This window comes from Antechinus flavipes, chromosome 3 (assembly GCF_016432865.1).
Source record: "Antechinus flavipes isolate AdamAnt ecotype Samford, QLD, Australia chromosome 3, AdamAnt_v2, whole genome shotgun sequence".
NCBI classification, from domain to species: Eukaryota; Metazoa; Chordata; class Mammalia; order Dasyuromorphia; family Dasyuridae; genus Antechinus; species Antechinus flavipes.
In genome coordinates, this window is record NC_067400.1 from 560,507,534 (window position 1) to 560,526,516 (window position 18,983).

An 18,983-nucleotide genomic window follows, 5' to 3' on the forward strand; every position below is an offset into this window, starting at 1 on the left:
CATATATATGTATGTGTATATAAATATACACACATATACACATACACACCATATATATCTTGTATATGTGGTCAGTTCCATGAAGGCAAGCACCATGTTTTTGCCTGCCTTTGAATTTTCAGAATTAACCAGAAATGCTTGTTGGCCTCCAAGACCTTTTTTGACCTTTTGACCTTTTCCCCATGAACTGATCTGGACTAAGGTTAGGGGACAGGTCTTCACCCCAGAATCCTAGGGACCAATAGGAATTGGCTCAGTTGAGGGCTGGAGATCAAAATGAGGAAAAACATTATCAAAAAGGACTAATAATCAAGTCTTTCTCAACTAAGAATTAAAGGTTGGTTATATGGTCAAGAAAGGGACGTCCAGTGAAGACCAAGGTATGGTCATCTTTTGTGACCAAGACCACTAGGTAGGGGAGTGATAGTCCTATCTCCTTATTACTTTAAAGATCCCAAAACTCTCTCATCTCTGAGTTCAGTGGTATGGAGATTATTATCTTTATTTATAGATGAGGAAAAGTGAATCTCAAGAAATTGGCCACACTCACAGCTGTAAAAATTAGAGCTAGTATTTTACTTCAGGTACTCTCTGGTATCACACTACCCCATCTAGAGAGACTTCGAAGGTGAATATCTCCATCCAAAAGAACTTCCAGTGTTTGTCCCCATAAAATCCTACAATTCACTCTACTGGAGTCAGTTATGGCATAAACATAGTTCCAAAAGTCAGTGTAAAATGCCAGGGACACAGGGCTGACTGTCTTCTTGGCTGCTTCTCATTCTGTAACTTGGTGTATTTCCTTTATGTTAACATTGCAGACAAAGCAGGGCTCTGTTTTTTATCTAACCCTGGCTTATCTTTATCCATGGCTTGATTAAAGCATGAAAGTTCATAGATTCTAAACTAAAAGGAATCTTAAGAGTCCAATACCCTCATTTTATAGAGGAAGAAACTGAGACTGAGGGGTGTTAAGTGATCACACAGGTGGAAAATAGCAGCATCAGGTAGTCAAATCCAGGTCTTCCTGGTTTCAAGTCTAATAATTTTCAAACTACACCATTTATTAGATGCCAAGCTGATTAAAATCAGGATTACAGATTCAGGATAGAGTGGAGGAAAAATCACTTTAGGCTGAAGTCATGGGTCAAACTCTAATAGGAGGACATTTGTGCCTTCTCTTTAATAGTTCAAAGACCCATCATTTCATCAGCATTTAATCTACTCCCTCCTCCACCCACAAACACAGATCTTTACCATTCTATATCTTGATAGTTTTCTGGGTTGGTCCTCTCTGGGCCTTTACCCTAAGTCTTTCTGTGGTGGTAGGATCTACAAGAACTTTTGAAAGCCTAGGAATACCTTATCCACCAAAATAGGACATAGGAGGACGTGGAATTTATTAGTAATACAGATATGCTTCTACATGTGGCTTTGAAAACACAACTTTTCCAGCAGAGGGTGGGACTGATGTGACTGGATAACAGTTCATATTTTAAAAAGCTCAAGCTTTTGCTGGATCTTAAGCTAAATATGACTTCTGAGTGATGTAAGAGTCAAAGGAGCTCCATTGCCAAGAGTAATGTTTAACTTAAAGATAATATAACTGAAATTGAAATGATAGGGTGAAAGGAAGTGACCAGAAAGGCAGAGGTCATGTTTTTATTATCTTGTCCTGTACTTCTGGGTTGCCCCAGGGTCAGGATCTGCAGGACAGAAAACTCAGTACCCTTCATATAATGTTCAGCCTCCAGGTATGTGAGGGGAGAGGCAGAAGCCATCTAGATAGTACCTGGAACCCTGGCTAAAAACATCCAGAGATTAGTCATTTTACTAAAGGGACATGAGAAGGGAGCTTGCATATAGCAGAGAGACTAATAATAAGGAAGAAAATAAGAAATGGCCTTGGGCTAAACTGGGTCCAGATGTGATGCATTAAAATTAAATGAGGGGATCCAAAGGCATAGATAGGTTACTGTATTCTAAGCAAAGAGCAATGGTCTTGGAGCCAAAAGAACTGTTTTCAGGTCCTAGATTCAACACTTACTTAGTAGTGTGACACTGGACAAGTCACCTCTCTGAATTCTGTTTTCTTCATCTATAAAATGGTGATGGGATATACAATGTCAGGATGACCTACCTCAAAGGATGATGGTCACTGGAAATTTTCCCTAACTGGCTTATCATTACTATCCCTGCATGAGCCTGGGTAGACATATCCTTTTGAACTGGTAACCACAATCTTTCTATTGGACTCCATGAACTGCAGCTCCTATTGCAGATGGTTACAGAGTTACCTTTTCTATCTCCTCACACCTTTGCACAGTGCTTGATATATAATTAATGAAATGGTTACTGAATGAATGAAATTTATGATCATTTCCTCAAATACCTGCAGACTATCATGGAAAGTGATTAGATTTCTTTTACGTGGGTCCAAAATTGAAAAATAGGAATAAGGGCAAGTTCCCTTATTCAAATTCCATCTTTGCTACTTACTAAACATGTAACACTGGGCAAATTATATATTCTTCCCAGATTTCAATTCCCCTATATGTAAAATGAAGGAAAATTGTGACTCGATCTCTAAGATCCCTTTCTGCTCTAAATTTATGCATGTCAGTTACAGACAGATTTCAATTCAAGACAAGGAATTCCCTTAAAATGCAAGTTATAATAGTTATTGTTGAGTCATTTTCAGTCATGTGTGACCCTCCATGATTCCATTTGGAGTTTTCTTGGCAAAAAATTAGTCATTTTCCATTCCTTTTTCAGTTTGTTTTACAGATGAGGAAACTGAGAAAAACAAGGGTAAGTGACTTGGCCAGGGCCACACACACAGCTAGTTAGTATCTGAAGCCAGATTTGAACTCACAAAAATTATTCTTCCTAACTGCCTATATAGTAATAGCTAGCATTTCCATAATACTGTCAAGGACCTCTCTTAGTTGGTCCTTAATAAAAGACTACAAAGTAAATATCACCATTTTAACAATGAATAAACTGATCCCAAGAGAGGCAGAACAAACATATTGTTCTATCTGCCATATCACTTCACTTAAATCTTAAAATTTGGGATCTTTTCATTTAGATCTTTGGGTCCCTAGCATATCTAGTACAGTGTTTGACACAGACACACAGTAGGCATTTAATAAATATATGTTGATAAAATGATCACCAGAAGAAACTGAACACAGAAATGGCATGTAGGAGCTGTCAGTGGTCCTGAACAGCACTACTATTATGAACAGCTCCTGAAAGGCAGAAACTGGGCTAATGTATAATTGCCGCAACACTGTGTGCCCCAAGGAATACATGTTAAGCTTGTAAACAAATTGTCTTTACCAGGCACCTTTTTGATTGTCTGCCCCTAAGCTTAAGTGGGAATTTTCATCAGAGCAGGACTTTCAAAAAAGCCACAGAACTACCTTCTTGGAATGTGCTGTCCTTGTACTGCATAGAAGCCAGTCTTGACTGAGTACATTTTGCTCCCAGGCAGAGTACTGGGCACTAGTTCAGGGGAAGCATGATTTTTTTCTATTGTATCTCTGGGAAAGCAGGATTTTTCTGCAGAAATGTATTCTATGTGTACAGGTATGGAGCTGAAAAAAATCTGTGCTTGCCGTTAGTTGCTCAGGATGCCAGGACTCAGACATCAATGTTAAGAGCTGATCTCAGGTCTCATGATTCTAAGGTTCTAAACCTCTTAATTGCTATGGGGAGCAATCAAGGAGAAATGGAACTAGTTGAAGTGACTAGATGACAATTATAAAGGAGCCTGTAGAGAAGATTTCTGCAGTGGTAGGAAAGTTGAACCAGTGGCTTTCCCACCATTTTCAAAAATTTTATAACGCTCTCAAAAGCCTCTTTATACAAGCTCCCTAGAACATGTATATGTATGTATATCACAGGAGAAATAAGGCTGTTTTCAGTCCCATAGGTGATGAGAGAGAAGAAAGTTTTCCAAAGAAATCCCTGGTGGTAGAAATTCAGCAGCAGAGCATCTGAGAAAGAAGAACCAGGGCTTAGTACCTCAAGGTACCCTAGGAGGCTTATCTGAGACCACCCACCTCAGGCTCCAGGGGTTTCCAGCTATTGGCCTTAAGCTGCTGCAGCTCCAAAAATTTGAGGCTCACATCCTCGATGGCAAGTTGCAGGAGGTCCCAGAAACCAGCCAGGTCCTGGGAAGTGGGCACAGGAAATGAGGCTGGGTCCTGCAAAGGGAAGAGAAGAGAAGAATATCCCAGAACCTGGTTTAGGGCAAGGTTGGAGAAACTTTCTTCAACCCAAATCCATCAGGAAAGCAGGACAAATTTAAGGGAAACTCAAGCACTTATGCAGCCTGAGGAGAAACTATTCCAACCCTGACAAGACTTACACTTTTGGCCCCAAAGGCTCTTACAACAATATGGGCCCCCTCCTCAGATTCCAATTCCACAGAGAAAGTTTAAACATTTCCTTTGGCAAGGCACAAGCCTTCTTTGATAGAGATACCAGATTCTAGCCCTAGAGGAGAAGAAGGGCACTCACCATGCTTTGCTGGCACAGCCGGAAAAACTGCTGCACCTTCTGTGACATAAGAAGCTGGGCACTGCCTACTGCACTCCGAATCTTCTCTAGGACTGAGAAAGACAAAAAAAATCAATTTTTCTTGAAAAAGACACCTCTAGCTCCAGCTTCAGGTATCCTCTCCCACTTGTGATCTCCATCATGTCCAGAAGGTCAAGCTTAATTAACTAATATCTACTGTTTGTCCCAGTTGCTTTATTAATCCTTTTTCACCACAAACCCTTAATTCTCCACATGCACCCTGTAGAACCTTGTCTAGTTTATTGAGCAAATCAGGTCTATTGGGATGAGCTCTACTGTCTATTCTGACCCTTATTTTTATCTCTCTGCCTCTATCTTCTCCTTTCTTCCCTCTAGTCTCAGAAGATGAGATGGTTTTCCTCTTTACCAAAGCTAATTCCCTTCCCACAGTTGCTACTGCTTTCTATAAAATCTTAATCCATTCAACATATCCTGTCTCCTGCACCCCCACTTCTCTCTCTTTATTGACTGCTTCTCTTGGTCTACAAATATTCACATGTTCTGCTTATCTTGGAGAAAAAGGGGGAAAGATCACTTGTTTTAGCTGCTACTATCCAATTCTTTTTCTTTTTATGACCACACTTTTAATAGTATTCTAATCCCCCAAACCCCAATCCCTCACTCTACATCTTCAATATCCAATCCCTCTTGAACTCCCTAGCTTCCCTAGCCATCACTTTCCCTCCAAAGTCACTAATGACCTAATCACGAAAAGCAATGACCTTTCTTAGTTCTCATCCTCCTTGACTTCTATGCTACATCTGATACTGTTGAATACTCCCTCCTAACTGTATTTCCTTCCCATGGTTTTGGTGACACTGCTCTTTTCCTGGTCCTCCTTTCCCCTCTTTAACCTTGATTTTTTCTGTTGCTTTCATTAGATTCACTTTTTCTTTCTTCTTCCTGGCTTCCTTTAAAATTCAGTTCAAGTCCCACTTCCTTATAGGAAGCTTTTACTGGTCCTTCAGATGATAATGGCTGTCCCTCTCAGATTACTTTCCATTAACTCTGTATGTATGCTGTTTCTAACCTACTTATTTATATGTATGTAGCTTTCTCCATTAGAATGTAACCTCTTTGAGGACAGAGACAATTTTTGCCTTTCCTTGCATGCTCAGTGCTTTGCATAATGCTTGGCACATAGTAAGTGCTTAATAAATGCTTTTAAACTGAATGACTCTAAATGGCATCATTCCTCACAGTTCAGTCCTCAGTCACAATCTGCTCATCTCTCAGAGAGAAAGTAGGACTCCCTCAGAGAGAAGAAACATTTTCTGAAACTGTAGCCACACTGGCATAAGAGATTTTGGAGAATCTTGGGCTGGAAGTCAGTAGATACAAGATTCTGGTCGCAGTCCTGCCACTAACAATATGTGATTCCATTTAAGTTCCTCTCTCTCTGGGCTCAGTTTTCTCTTTAGTAAATGAGGAGGTGGGGGAATATGATCTCTAAGGACTCTCCCAAATCCAACATGGTATGATTAAAAAAAACTTTCATGTGTGAATATCTTGTCTCCCAAAAGATTCTTGAAGGGAGAGTCTATAAGCTCTTCCTTTATGTCTATGTGGGAACTTGCAGAGGACCAGGCAGTGGGAATTATATGAACACTGACATCAGGGAATGAAAATCCTCTGTTTTACACTTAGTCTGAACTTGTGAGAGTAGTTGCATTATTTCCTGTGCCTATGACCATATCTCCCCTAAAAAAGGAAGAGGGGGTCTTAAGAACAGGAGTCTGTAAAAAAAAAAAAAAAAGGAGCTTCTCGGGGGATCAGATGGGTATCAGGCTGATTTATCCTTTCTCGGTGATGGAAAATACTAATAATATTTTAAAGAAGGTCTCCTTTCTCTTTTTCTCAAAGAGAGACAGTAATGAGCCAGTGATTCTTTTGGAACACCCAGAGGGAAGATGGCAGTGATAGAAAAAAGGGGAATATCATCAGTTTAGACATAGCAGAAAATTAGGTTTTTACAAGGTTGGGGGCTTGGAAATGAAAGCCCCACATGAAGAAAGTTGAATTATGAGCATGAGAGGGTAGCAGTTATGGCCAGACTTCATCACTCCCTCTCTCAGACTAGTACTTCCAATGTAACAAACAAAGCAGGAAAAAGCAAAACTTCGGAGTTGATGTTATCAGTTGTATTATTTCAGAGGTAATTACTTTCATAATAAGGGAAAAGAAAAAGAAAGAGTCAGACAATAACCCTGTGGCAGAACAATGTGGCTCCAGGGTTTGTGCTTTGTATGGTATATGTACCTAAGAAAGTCATGTGTGTCAGACTGTTCTGTGAATTGCCTGGGGAGAGTTGGGCACAGAAAACATGAAAAGGTTTGGCAATGATGACTGTATTACAAAAACAATGAGAGCTACATATGGGATGATCCCTTCCTCCATTCTCTTGAGTAGAACTATCTCCAAGACAGTAGGACTAGAACAGCAAGAAATCACAGGATCCTAGTACCCTCAAACCAAGTTTAGACATCTTGTATGAGCTAAGCTTAGAGAATGGGAAACTTCTCAAGGACAAAGGATGTGATTTGCTTCCTCATTGTTATCATCCCCTGAGCCAAGCCTTGTTCCTATGCTTAATAAATGTTTGTGAATTCAGCGGAGTTTGCGAAATTGGAAGGATTCTAGCATAAAGGAATTCGTGAGCAGAAGGCAAGTCCCTCTGGGAAAGGCCCCAGAGGTAATTTTCTCAAAGCTGAAGCCCTCAGCCAGGCTACAGCTCTGGACCATTCTTCACAAGCCACCTCAGACCAAGGGCTCCTAAGAAGTGGGGCTTTTTACTACATCTCCCAAACTAAAGCAATGATAAAGTGATGCTGCAATGAGCCAGATACTGGAAGAAGGAAAACTCCCCAAGCCCAGCCACAACCCATGGTTAACCCATGCAGCCCTATGTCCTCACTCAAAATTAACCAAAAGTTGGCTACACTATCACTAAAACAGAAATTGCATTCATGTAATGCTTTACAACATTACCTCTTTTGATGCTCACAACCACTCTGGAGGTAGGTGCTATTTTACAGATGAAGAAACTGAGGCAGGAAGGGGACTTGTTAAGTGAGACTGACTTCCAGTTCCAGTGCTCCATCCCCTGTGCTCCTGGTGACATGCACCCCATTCCCCCCATCACCGGCAGCCCACTTACTCTCCTCGGGCAGGTCATAGTCCTCGGCCTCCCGCTCCATCTGCTGGCACCAGTGCTCCATCTTCTCCACCTCCGCCTGTAGCATCTTGATGAACCACTCGCCATCCCTGGGGCAGGGGGAGGCACGGCCGGAGTCGGGCAGGCTGCGGGAGCCACGCTCCATCCACGAGTCTCGGCGACCGTGGGTCGGGGCCGGAGTCGGAGCAGGGGCTGGGCCGGAGCCGGGCGGCCCGTCCGGGGCAGGAGGCTCATAGGACAGCGGGTAGCCCTCGCGGTAAGCCCACTGGCCCTGCGTGTGGACGGTGCGGAAGACAGAGTAGGCAGGACCTCGCGGCCCCGGCTGGGGTTCGGAAGCGTGCCGCTGGAAGGAGCGGCCGAACTGCAGAGCCTTGTCCTCCGTGGCCACAGTTGCCAAGCCAGCCAGGCCTTCCAGCTCCAGGTCTGCCTGTACTCCAGCAGTCACGCTGTTGGAACGCTTGAACCGGGCTCGCCTGGCCAGAGAGATGGCTATCAGTCATCTCGGCTCTCTGCTGAGCTTTCTTCCCTCAAAAGCCCTGCAAATCTGCCCCTCTCTGTCCCTGGCCACCTAGTCTAAGAGCATCAGGTCCTGCTTCTTTCTTCCTGCCTATAGTTGCCTCTCAGTTGTTTTCATTTTATCCCCTAACCGGGTCCTTTCTTCTTCATCCCCTTATGTTTACCTCCACATGCCCTTTTCCTGTATTTCCCCTGGGCACACCCCAAAGCTCTCCCCACTCTTCTCCTCTCCTTTCTCATCCTCCTCCCCAGTCCCAGGAAGCTCCTCCCTCAGGTCCCACCACCTCCCTCTCCAGACCTCGCTCTTTGCCCTTCTGCAGCCCAAGCCCACCCCGCTACATCCTGGAGACACTCCTCCCTCTTCCCAGGATCCATTCCAGCCAAAAGGAACAAGGAGAAGGCTGGAAGGAAATGTGGGCCTCCTAGGGAAAGGAAGCCATATGGGCTCTGCCTGAAAAAGGCCCAGCTAGGCCTGTTATTTTAAAAATAAGGACAGGGAGCCCAGAGAGTTTCGGTGGCTTTTCCAAAGTCACATAAGCTGTGAATAGCAGAGGGGGAATTCAGACCCAGGTCTTCTGAATCCCAATGCAGGGCTCTTTCCATTTTAACTCATGAATCATAATTTCCCAACTCAAGTTCTTTTCTTACAGCACAAGGAAAAATCCCCTTTCCCAGAGACCTGGATTCTAGTCCAGGCTCTGCTTCCAATTCATCATAAGCATGAGTCAGTCACTGAACCTCTGAGCTTCAACTTTCTTTTCTATGGTGATAGGGCATGTGTGTGTATGTACATGTGTGTGCCTGTGTATATGTGTGTTATGTGTATGTGTGTGTGCATGTATATGTGGGGGTGTGGAGAGACAGACAGAGAAGTCTCTTCCAGCTCTGATATTCTGTGGCTCACGTTTCTCCATACTCCTACCACTGGATATACACTAAATGTCTGTCATATTGAATTCAGAGGGTCTGGGAAGGACTTTTCCTAACAAACAAGTCCTCCAGGAGGACTCAAAGAAGCTTACATTTGAATTCCATTTCTGCTACTTGCTAAAGTGTTATTATGATCTTGGTCAAATAACTTTTCTGGGCCTCAGTTTCCTAATCTGTAAAAGTTAGGGTTTGGGTTAGGTTATGTTGAGGGGCCTTTGCAGTTATAAATCCTAGGATCTTATGATCTCAGCACAATGTTAAGGATGCAGGCAAGTGGGGAGTGGAGGATAGGCAGGGACAGAAAGGGGTTTCTGATTTTTTAGTCCCACCCAGACTGCCTTGTAGACAAGAATGGTTTAGGAGCTAGGGCTCCCTTCTGCTCCCCACCCAGTAGTTCCCTCCCTCTCTCCTTTCCTCCCCTCCTCCCTTGCAGCTGCCTGGGAGCCTGTCACCATGGCGACCAGCCCTGGATGGAGGCCACAGCACCTAAGGAGAGATGTGCTGCTGGCATTCAGTCTCCAATCTCTGCCTTGTGGCATCCCAACTCTCCCCCACACCCTAAAGCCAAAAAGGGATGAGGGGAATCCGCCCCGGATCCTGAAATGGAAATGGAGTTGGGGGGAAAGGAAGGACAAGGGTGGAGAGTCCACCGGAGAGGGTCAGTCTAGGACCAGAGGAGGACATCCCAGTCAGCTTGGGGGGTGGGACAGTGGCTGATCTTGTGACATTACTGTCCCCGCACTCACCTCCAGATTTTCACTGACCCCTCCCTCTCCCTCACCCAGGATGATGCCAAGATTCTTCTTCTAAAAAAACCTTTCTTTTCATCTCATCCGCCCCCACCTCTTCACTCACACAGCTACCATCCCAGTATAGGACTTCATCACTTCCTGTATGGACTAGGTCCTGAGCGGTCTCCCTGACTCAGTCTCACTTCCTCTCCATTCCAAATAATCTTGCTAAGGGACATGTCTGACTAGGTCCCTCCTCCATTCAAAGTAGCTCCCCATTCCCTACAGGATAAAATTTAAATTTCTTAACCTGGCATTCAAGGTCCTAGCGATACAAACTGTCCCCATCTTTGCAGTTCTCCCCTCTTTAAACCTCTCTCAACTCCCACCTAGTTAATCCCCATGCTTTTCTGTATATGTGCCATTGTCCTTACATGGCAATATGATGTAACAGAAAGAACCCTGCACTGAGAGGCAGGAAACCTAGTTTGAAATCCTGGATGCTTACTAGATATATAATATTGGACAAGTCATTTCCTTACCACATCTCCAGGAATCTCAATTTTCTGATCTGCAAAATGGGTATAACATTTGAATTCATACTGTTACACTTACTTCAAAACCCAACTCAAATGTCACCTCCTCCTAGAAATCTTCCTTGACTACTCCGTTCTCAGGAACTGAATGGCACTTAAGGTTGGAACAACAGTTTATCACTTAGCTGTACTCTAGCACCTGTTCAGGTTTTGGTTTATTTCCTGCCAGTACCTTGGGAGGTCTGAACAGTTATTAGATCTGAATTTGCTTTGTCTCCTGATACACAATTGGGCACTCAGGAGACATTGATAAAAATGTGTTGAATGGAACTATAAATAATAAGAGTTTGTGACATTGATAATCATTTGGTTTTGTTGATGGTTACTAAGTTTAGTATAAATAAATAAAAATAAAATCTGTTGATTTATTAAATGACATGCACTGTTGCCCTTGGTCATTATTACTCTGAGTACATACTGCCATCTCTTTATAATGAGAGAAGAAGAAAAGTGGAACTTAGTCACATGTCAGAGCTAAGTCAGTCTTTCTCTATATTGAGAAGCCAACAATCTTTACCCTACCCCGCATTTCTCCCAGAGATATAAGATGAAGAATGAGGAAGAGGAAGGAGACTCCCCCATTAACTTACCTCTTGTCCTCCTCCACCTGTACCCCAATGGAGTGGAATTCTCTCCGGCTTCTTGTCTCTGTGTCAGAGTCTGAGATGGTCTCTACCTGAGAGAGAAATGAGACATAGAGTAACAACTCTACCCTACATCCAAAAGGCCCTTTCCTTGCGGGAGGAAATAGCAAAAATTTCCCAGGGAACAATCAACTAGATGGGGGCTGATCCCCCAAATTTTCTCTGGCTAAATAGAATAACAGTTGAAGAGAAGTGTGTGACAAATCTCTCATGATAGCCTAGTGGATGAGATAAAGAGATATGAGCTAAAGGAGCATAGAGTGTGACAAATTCAGAATGAATGGAATGACTGAATCCATTAAATGGTCATGTCTACCTGGACTGAGGTTTCTAGTGTAGCACCCTAGGTCTCGGCTTTTGATCCCATTCTATTTGTTTTTATAAATTACTCGGCTAAAGACACAGATGATACATTTAATATATTTAAAGAGAGAAGACATAAAATTTGGAGGGGCAGCTAACAGGATCAGAACCCAAAAGGTTTAAAGCTGCAATGTTAGGGAAAATCTAAAAAGAAAACAAATCAAAAAAATTTAATAGAGATAACTGTAAAGTTTCAAAAAATTAACTTCACAGTAATAAAATAGGAAACGTGTGACTAGAAGGCAAGTCATCTAAAAAAAGATTTTAAAGTTTTAGTGGAATATAAGCTAAAAATGAATCAATAGCAAGATATATTAGCCAAAAAAACAAAGAGAACATTAAAAGAGACACAACTAAAAAGTAATGATGGTGAAAATCCCACTATACTTTGCCTTAGATCATACCTAGAATACTGTGAGTTCCGAGCACTATATTTTGTGTGGTGGAAGCTTATATCCACGGATATGTTGAAACCAAGTCCTAAATGGTTTGGAAGAACCAATTGTTAAATTCCAGTGTGAATGTATACCTCAGAAATAGATAAATGCTACAAATCAGGACTTGATTTATTGTTTTACTATATTTTATTTACTTATTTTATATTTTTATTATATATTTTATTTGTATTTATTATCTAGATTAAGAAAATATTAATAATGCAGATTAAAGTTAAATGTATGGATACATACTTTTTTTCTAGAGAGCTTGTTAAACATTTACCAGAACATTCCTATGTTTCTTGAGCCCAACAGGAAGGCAATAGAAAGCCCAGGAAATGAAGTCATTACCAAATATGAGACCTGGTGACTATAGGCTAGAATAATAGCAACTGACATTTATATAGTGCTTTAAGATTTACACATATTTCATTTGAACCTTACAACACCCCTGGTTATATCTATGCTCCAGTTTTATCTAGCCACAAATAACCAACTATCTTCGATTACCTGCTTGGTTGTCACAAAAAAAGGGAGCCAAACTTGAAATAATAGCTGGATATTGCCAAGAGGTAGATTTTGACTTGATGGATAGAAAAACTTCCTAATAATTAAGAGTTATGTCAATGTGAAATTTGTTGTTCAGTCATGTCCACCTCTGTGATCTCATTTGGGGTTTTCTTGGCAAAGATACTGGAGTCATTTTCTTTGCCATTTTCTTCTCCAGTTCATTTTATAGATGAGGAAACTGAGGCAAACAGTTACGTGACTAACTACAGGTAGTAATTGTCTGAGGCTAGATTTGAACTCAGAAGACGTGTCTCCCTTCATGCCCAACACTCTATCCACTGTGCCCCTTGCTGCTAAAATAAGCTACTTCAAGAGATACCCTGCACTCCCCATCGTGAATCATCTTCAGTCAGAATTTAGAAAAACACTCACCAGATACAGTATAGAAGAGATTCCTGCAAAGGTTTGAATCGGACTACTTGCCCTCCAAGGGATTTCCCAGTTCTGATTGCCTGTAAGTCGTGAGGACCAAAAGTCCCTGTATATAGGCTCTAGTTAGTGGGGAGAAGACCACTTTGGAACCCACCTCAAGCTTATCAGCACAAGGAAAGTACGTGGGTTGGGATGGAATCAATTTGCTCCCAAGGCATCATGGTAGATTCATGAGTCAGGCTGAGATTGTAGCCACTCCCATTTCTATAGCATTTTAAATTAATCTGTATAATAACCCCATTTAATATATGAGGAAACTGAGTGAAGTGACTTGTCCAAGTTCACTTGGCCATTAATAGAGCCAGAATTTGAATACAAACTATCTGATAATAAATCTAACACTTTCCAGATCAAGTATAAATTGGGTAAGAGGGACATTGTTGCCCATTAGTGGTCCAATTAAGGATATACTAAGATGCAATTCCTAGACTCTAAGAATTCAATTCAATTCAGCAGATTTTTATTAAGGACCAGTTACTCTATACAAGAAACTGAGCTAGGAGATGAAGTTACAAAACTAAAAAATAGCTCTCACATTCTGCTGGGAGTTAGAATATGTAAATAGATAAGAAAATACCAAAAAATGACTATTTTTGAAGGCTATGAAAAATTGCTTCAGTCTGAGAATTATGTAACTAAGAGATGATCTTTAAAGTTGCTACATTTAAAGATTTATTAACAAGACACAAAGTGTTGGTGGGCAGAATTCTTAGAACAAAATTAAGAAAATGCAAGACAAATTGTTGAGAAGGAAATTTCTAACTAGAGAGATAAAGGAAGGCTTCCCATGGGTGTAATAGCTAAAGATGAAGCCTTGAAGGAAGCAAAGGATTCTAAGAAGCCGAGATGAAAAGGGAGTAGGTTCCAGATATGAGGAATAGTCTATACATAGGCCCAGAAATAGGAGATTGAATGTCAACTTCAAGGAAGAGAAAGGTGGCTCATTTGGCAAAAACACAAGAGTACATGAAGAAAAATAATGTCAAATCATGAAAAGATAGCCATGTGGGGGAGGGCTTTAATGGCCAGAGAATATTTTTGTATTCTATCCTGAAAGAGAGAATTCAAAATAAAATCAGTTTGTTGGTACTCCCATTTGTTCCCCCATACCTGTACCCCAATGGAAGGCCTCCATTTGCGCTGCCTGGCCAAGCTGCGAAGCTCTTCCCTCCCAGGGATGGTCTTGATGATGAGAGTGGGGGGTTTGGGACTAGCCCGAGCTGGGACGGGGGCCAGCTCAAGGGTCCGGGTCCCTGTGGGGGGGCCGTCCAAGCCATCGGCCGAGCTGCAGCGCCGGGTGGGTTCCGGAGCCCAGGCCGGGCCCTCGGGGGGTGGGTAGCTCTCATGGGCAGAATCAGTACTGCTCTGGGCCGTGATGGAGATGCGTGGTGGAGTCTGTCGTCCCGCAGGGATGGGCGGTGGGGCCTTTCTGAAGTTAAAGGCTGTAGCAAGAAAATGGAGATTATAGACAGACTCTCCTTGGCCCGAGGCACTTGCAACCACATGTAAAGACTCTCACAGCCAGCAACTGGCAGACCCCGGGTAGCTTAGCTAAATACAGTTCCATGAGGAAGAAGCACCCGGCTGTGCTGCTTTCCCACCCATTCCCTCATTCGACAACAGCCAGGTGGGACAGAGGGAGGAGGCACTTACAGGTGCTGGTCTTCAGGACGCTGCTTGGCCCTGCTCCCATGGGGGCAGTGAGGAGGGGCAGACAGTCGTCATCCTGGGAGCAGCCGGCCTGGATGGCCCGGAGGTAGCTGTGGCTCCGCATTCGGAAGCAGCCGGGTAGGTCCAGGGCGTCCACTGCCTGGGACTCAGGCTCCCCAAATACTGACCCACACACGGCCTCAAACTGCTGGCTTAGCTCCTCGCTGAGCTGGTAGGGGTACAGGAGATGGGGGACGGGTCAGGGAGGAGCCTCCTGAGTAGGGCAGCCCATCCCCAACACTCCTAAGGACTGCAGTTGTTAACATATTCATGTTCACAGTCTGTATAAATTATATATCTAGCTATATTCGTCTCCTCCATTTAGGTTAAATAAAGTCTTTGGGGGTTTTTCCACCAAGAGAACTAGATTCTGCCCATCCCTGTACTTAAGGCTGGTCCCTTTGCAGCCAAGTCTTTTAGCCCTCAGCATTCCCTTTGAGACTGCCCCCACCTCAACCACAAGCCTCCCTTTTCACAAACCTCCCAGGGTCTTCCAGTGTCCCAGTGTCCCATCTGAGTCCTGTTCTCGGCTTACTGACCAGCAGGACACAAACTCACACAATGTCCTCTCTGACATAATATCCTTCCAAGGGGATCTTGACTTTTAAAAGGCAAGCTTTATTCTTAAACCCAGAGAAATGACTCTTAATAGTGAAAAAGTAAGCTTAATTTGACAGGAAGAAATAATACAGGCAGATCTTAGCACTCCTTTCTGGAATGATTTGGTAGAGGACTAGAAAATATATCTCAACAATCTTCTATGATCTTCCCTTCCAATTCTTCCTTTCCACTGATACCAAAACAGTCTTTCTTATGCACTGATCTGATGAAAAAATTCTTTGGCTCTCTTTCACCTTCTGGGTGAAGTGAAAACCACTTACTGACATCCAAGGTCCTTCAAAATACTGGCATCCAAGGCCCTCCAAAATACTGGCATCCAAGTTCCTCCAAAATGCTGACATCCAAGGCCCTCCAAAATACTGGCATCCAAGGCCCTCCAAAATACTGACATCCAAAGCCCTCCAAAATACTGACATCCAAAGCCTTCCAAAATACTGACACCCAAGGCCCTCCAAAATATTGACATCCAAGGCTCTCCAAAATACTGACATCCAAGGCCCTCCAAAATACTGACATCCAAGGCCTTCCAAAATACTGACATCCAAGGCCCTCCAAAATACTGACATCCAAGGCCCTCCAAAATACTGACACCCAAGGCCCTCCAAAATATTGACATCCAAGGCCCTCCAAAATACTGACATCCAAGGCCCTCCAAAATACTGACATCCAAGGCCTTCCAAAATACTGGCATCCAAGGCCCTCCAAAATACTGACATCCAAGACCCTCTAAAATACTGACATCCAAGGCCCTACAAAATACTGACATCCAAGGCCTTCCAAAATACTGGCATCCAAGGCCCTACAAAATACTGACATCCAAAGCCCTCCAAAATACTGACATCCAAGGCCCTCCAAAATACTGACATCCAAAGCCCTCCAAAATGCTGACATCCAAGGCCTTCCAAAATACTGACACCCAAGGCTCTCCAAAATATTGACATCCAAGGCCCTCCAAAATACTGACATCCAAGGCCTTCCAAAATACTGGCATCCAAGGCCTTCCAAAATACTGGCATCCAAGGCCCTCCAAAATACTGACATCCAAGGCTCTACAAAATCCTGGCATCCAAGGCCCTCCAAAATCTAATCCTACCCTTCCTTTGGAGGCTTCCTTTCCCATATTGTATGGCCTAGTCAAAGTGAACTACTCTCTACATCCCTCCCAAATATACAGGAGGAATCCCTCCCCTCCATGCGTATGTTCTTGCTGTTCCCTAAGCCTGAAATGCCTTCCCTTCCACTCCTTATTGAATTCCTGCTAATCCTTGAAAATTCAGCTCAAATCCCACTTCTTCCATGCAGCCTTCCTGATTTCCTTCCCAGACAACCCCCCCATAGGTCTCACACAGCATTTTGTCTGAACCCCTAATGACAGAGCAATGTTGTGTACTGGAGTGATTCCAGCACATCTTAGCCTCCTGCCAGACTTTAAGTTGCCTGAGTGCAGGGTCTGTGTCCTATTTAAACCCCTATATCTCCCCCAGCTACCATGACCTGCAAACAATAGCTGCTTCATAAACCCTTGCTGTTTTCCATCTCTAATCCTGTAATATTTGGGAGGGAGAGAGAGGAAGGAACAGAAGAGCCATGGTGGGTCGGTGCCAGAAACAAGGGGGCGGCAGGTGGAGCTGGACCAAGGTGGCTGAATCCTGGCCTGGGGAGCTCAGCCTCAGATGGTGATGGGCCCAAAGCTTCTGCGGAACACAAAGCAGCATTTGTCACTTGGCCTGGGCACAGCTCCCAGATAGGAGATAACAGGTGTCGTTTGTACACTGGGCCGGTCTGGCAGTCAGATGGGAGCAGGTCCCAACACTCAGGGGCAGTCGCTCAGTGGCAAGATGTGAGAGGACATCTTTCAATCAGGTTCTCAAGACCCTTAGAGCAAGGGAGGTCTGCGGCCACCCAGAATTCCACAGCCTTCCGCAGATGGGGCAGTTTGTCCTTCCCTTAATGGCCAGGAAACAATCTGACATTTTTGCTTCTGGCAGAAAGGGAGGAATCTAAAAAGACCTGGAAGGGGGAAGGGAGGGAAAGTAAAGGAGCCCAGCAGGAGTTCAGAGACCTGGTTTTCTCAATTCCGACCTGGCTCCTACTGCCCATCAAGGCAGAAGCTGATTCTCCCTCCCTCTCTTCAGGCTTCTATTGGAAGATAACTTACCTGTCCTGTGGTGAGGGAGCGGCCATAGCCAGGGGCCCCAGTTCGGGGGTGAATTCGGGGTGGCACACAGCAGCTGGAATGGGTACAAAATAGGAGTCAGCAGGGTTTGATGAAACAGAGGGAACTCCGGGGAAAGAGCCCCCAGAGAGAGCCCCTGCATCCAGAACCCTGGACAGAGAGCTCACAGAGAGGTTCCGGCCTCCAGCCCCCCGCTGGCCACCCTCTTACTTGATCCGAGCCTGGTCCACGCTGGACGAGCGGCGATAAGCATAGCGGCGGGCAGCTCCCTTTGGAGACATCTTGGGGCTGCCATCCGAGTCCCCACTGTCCTCGTCCCCCATCGCCTTAATATAGCTACCACTTCGCATTCTTCGACACGGGATCTCCCCATCCTTGCCCCCAGTTGGATAACCCCCCCAATCGTCATGGGGCACCTAAAAAATCAAGAGAGCAAAATTAAGACAAAATAAACTTTCCTTCCTCCACTCCCCCAAAAAACTCCAGGGGAGTTTTCTCTGTCTACATCTAAGTCCCATGTTGGTCCTTCCGATTCCCCCTTCTCTCACTTTGCTTGATCATTCTCCTAGACAGACCTTTATCCTATTAAAGCTCCCTTATCCTTCCCAAAAACTCCTCAGTGCCCCATTATCTTGTCTGGCTTCCTCTACCTGCCTTTACTCTTGTCATTTGCCTCCTACCCTTAATACCGCTGACTATATTCTCATCCTGACCAGAACCTGCTCAGTGCTCACGTACTCTATCCAGTCAGAGAAGGAGGATCAGGGATTCAGTCTTCACCCCTCCTTCTCCATCATTTCTATTAAACTCATATGACAAATCCTGTTAGTTCTTCCTCTTCCCAAGACATATGTCACTCCTCTACTCCAAAACTTTCTCTGGATCCCTATTGCTTCTAAGATAAAAATTTTGTTGTTGTTTAGTCATTTCTGACTCTTTGTGACCCCATTTGGGATTTTCTCGGCAAAGACACTGGAGTGTTTTGCCATTTCCTTCTCATTTTACAGAAAACTGAGGGAAATGGGATAAAGTTAGGGTCACACAGCTAGTGAGTATCTTAAGTCAGATTTGAATTGAGGAAGAGGAGTCTTCCTCACTTCAGGTCCAGTGCTCTATCTACTTTGCTATTAAGCTTCCCCTTAAAGATAAGATAACTCCTCATCCTGGCATTCGAGGCCCTCTGATAAGATTCCAACCTTATTTCACCCTATGCTCTGTGTTCCAGCCAAACTGGATGACTCACTAACCCCTGGACACATCTGGTGTTTTTCTGCCTTTAACATTGCTCATTATGTGTCTTCCTCTATCCAGTCATCCTCTGGAATTTCTAAGATAGCTCTCTTATTATCCATAGTCTACCCATCCTTCCAGCCTTAACTCACGGCTTTCCAGCCTTCTGCTGTATCTCTGTCCACAGACTCCTACTGTCTCTGTACTGTCTGTGTCTCATAATCAGGAACTTGACATTTATTGGTCTCTATCTCTTTCTGGT

At 43.8% G+C, this 18,983-nt stretch overlaps 1 protein-coding gene across 3 annotated transcripts in view; it reads right to left on the minus strand.

Annotated features, from left to right (window-relative positions):
* Positions 1–18,983, minus strand: part of DLGAP3 (DLG associated protein 3) — a 76,283-nt gene that overhangs the window by 2,303 nt on the left and 54,997 nt on the right. For all 3 annotated transcript variants that reach the window (XM_051987644.1, XM_051987642.1, XM_051987643.1), the window contains exons 4-11: positions 17,702–17,907; positions 17,474–17,546; positions 14,638–14,863; positions 14,095–14,426; positions 11,129–11,214; positions 7,748–8,238; positions 4,531–4,622; positions 4,071–4,214 (exon numbers count right to left, since the gene is read on the minus strand). In XM_051987644.1, coding sequence (XP_051843604.1) covers positions 4,071–4,214; positions 4,531–4,622; positions 7,748–8,238; positions 11,129–11,214; positions 14,095–14,426; positions 14,638–14,863; positions 17,474–17,546; positions 17,702–17,907 — 1,650 coding nt within the window. The remainder of the gene's footprint in view (positions 1–4,070; positions 4,215–4,530; positions 4,623–7,747; positions 8,239–11,128; positions 11,215–14,094; positions 14,427–14,637; positions 14,864–17,473; positions 17,547–17,701; positions 17,908–18,983) is intronic.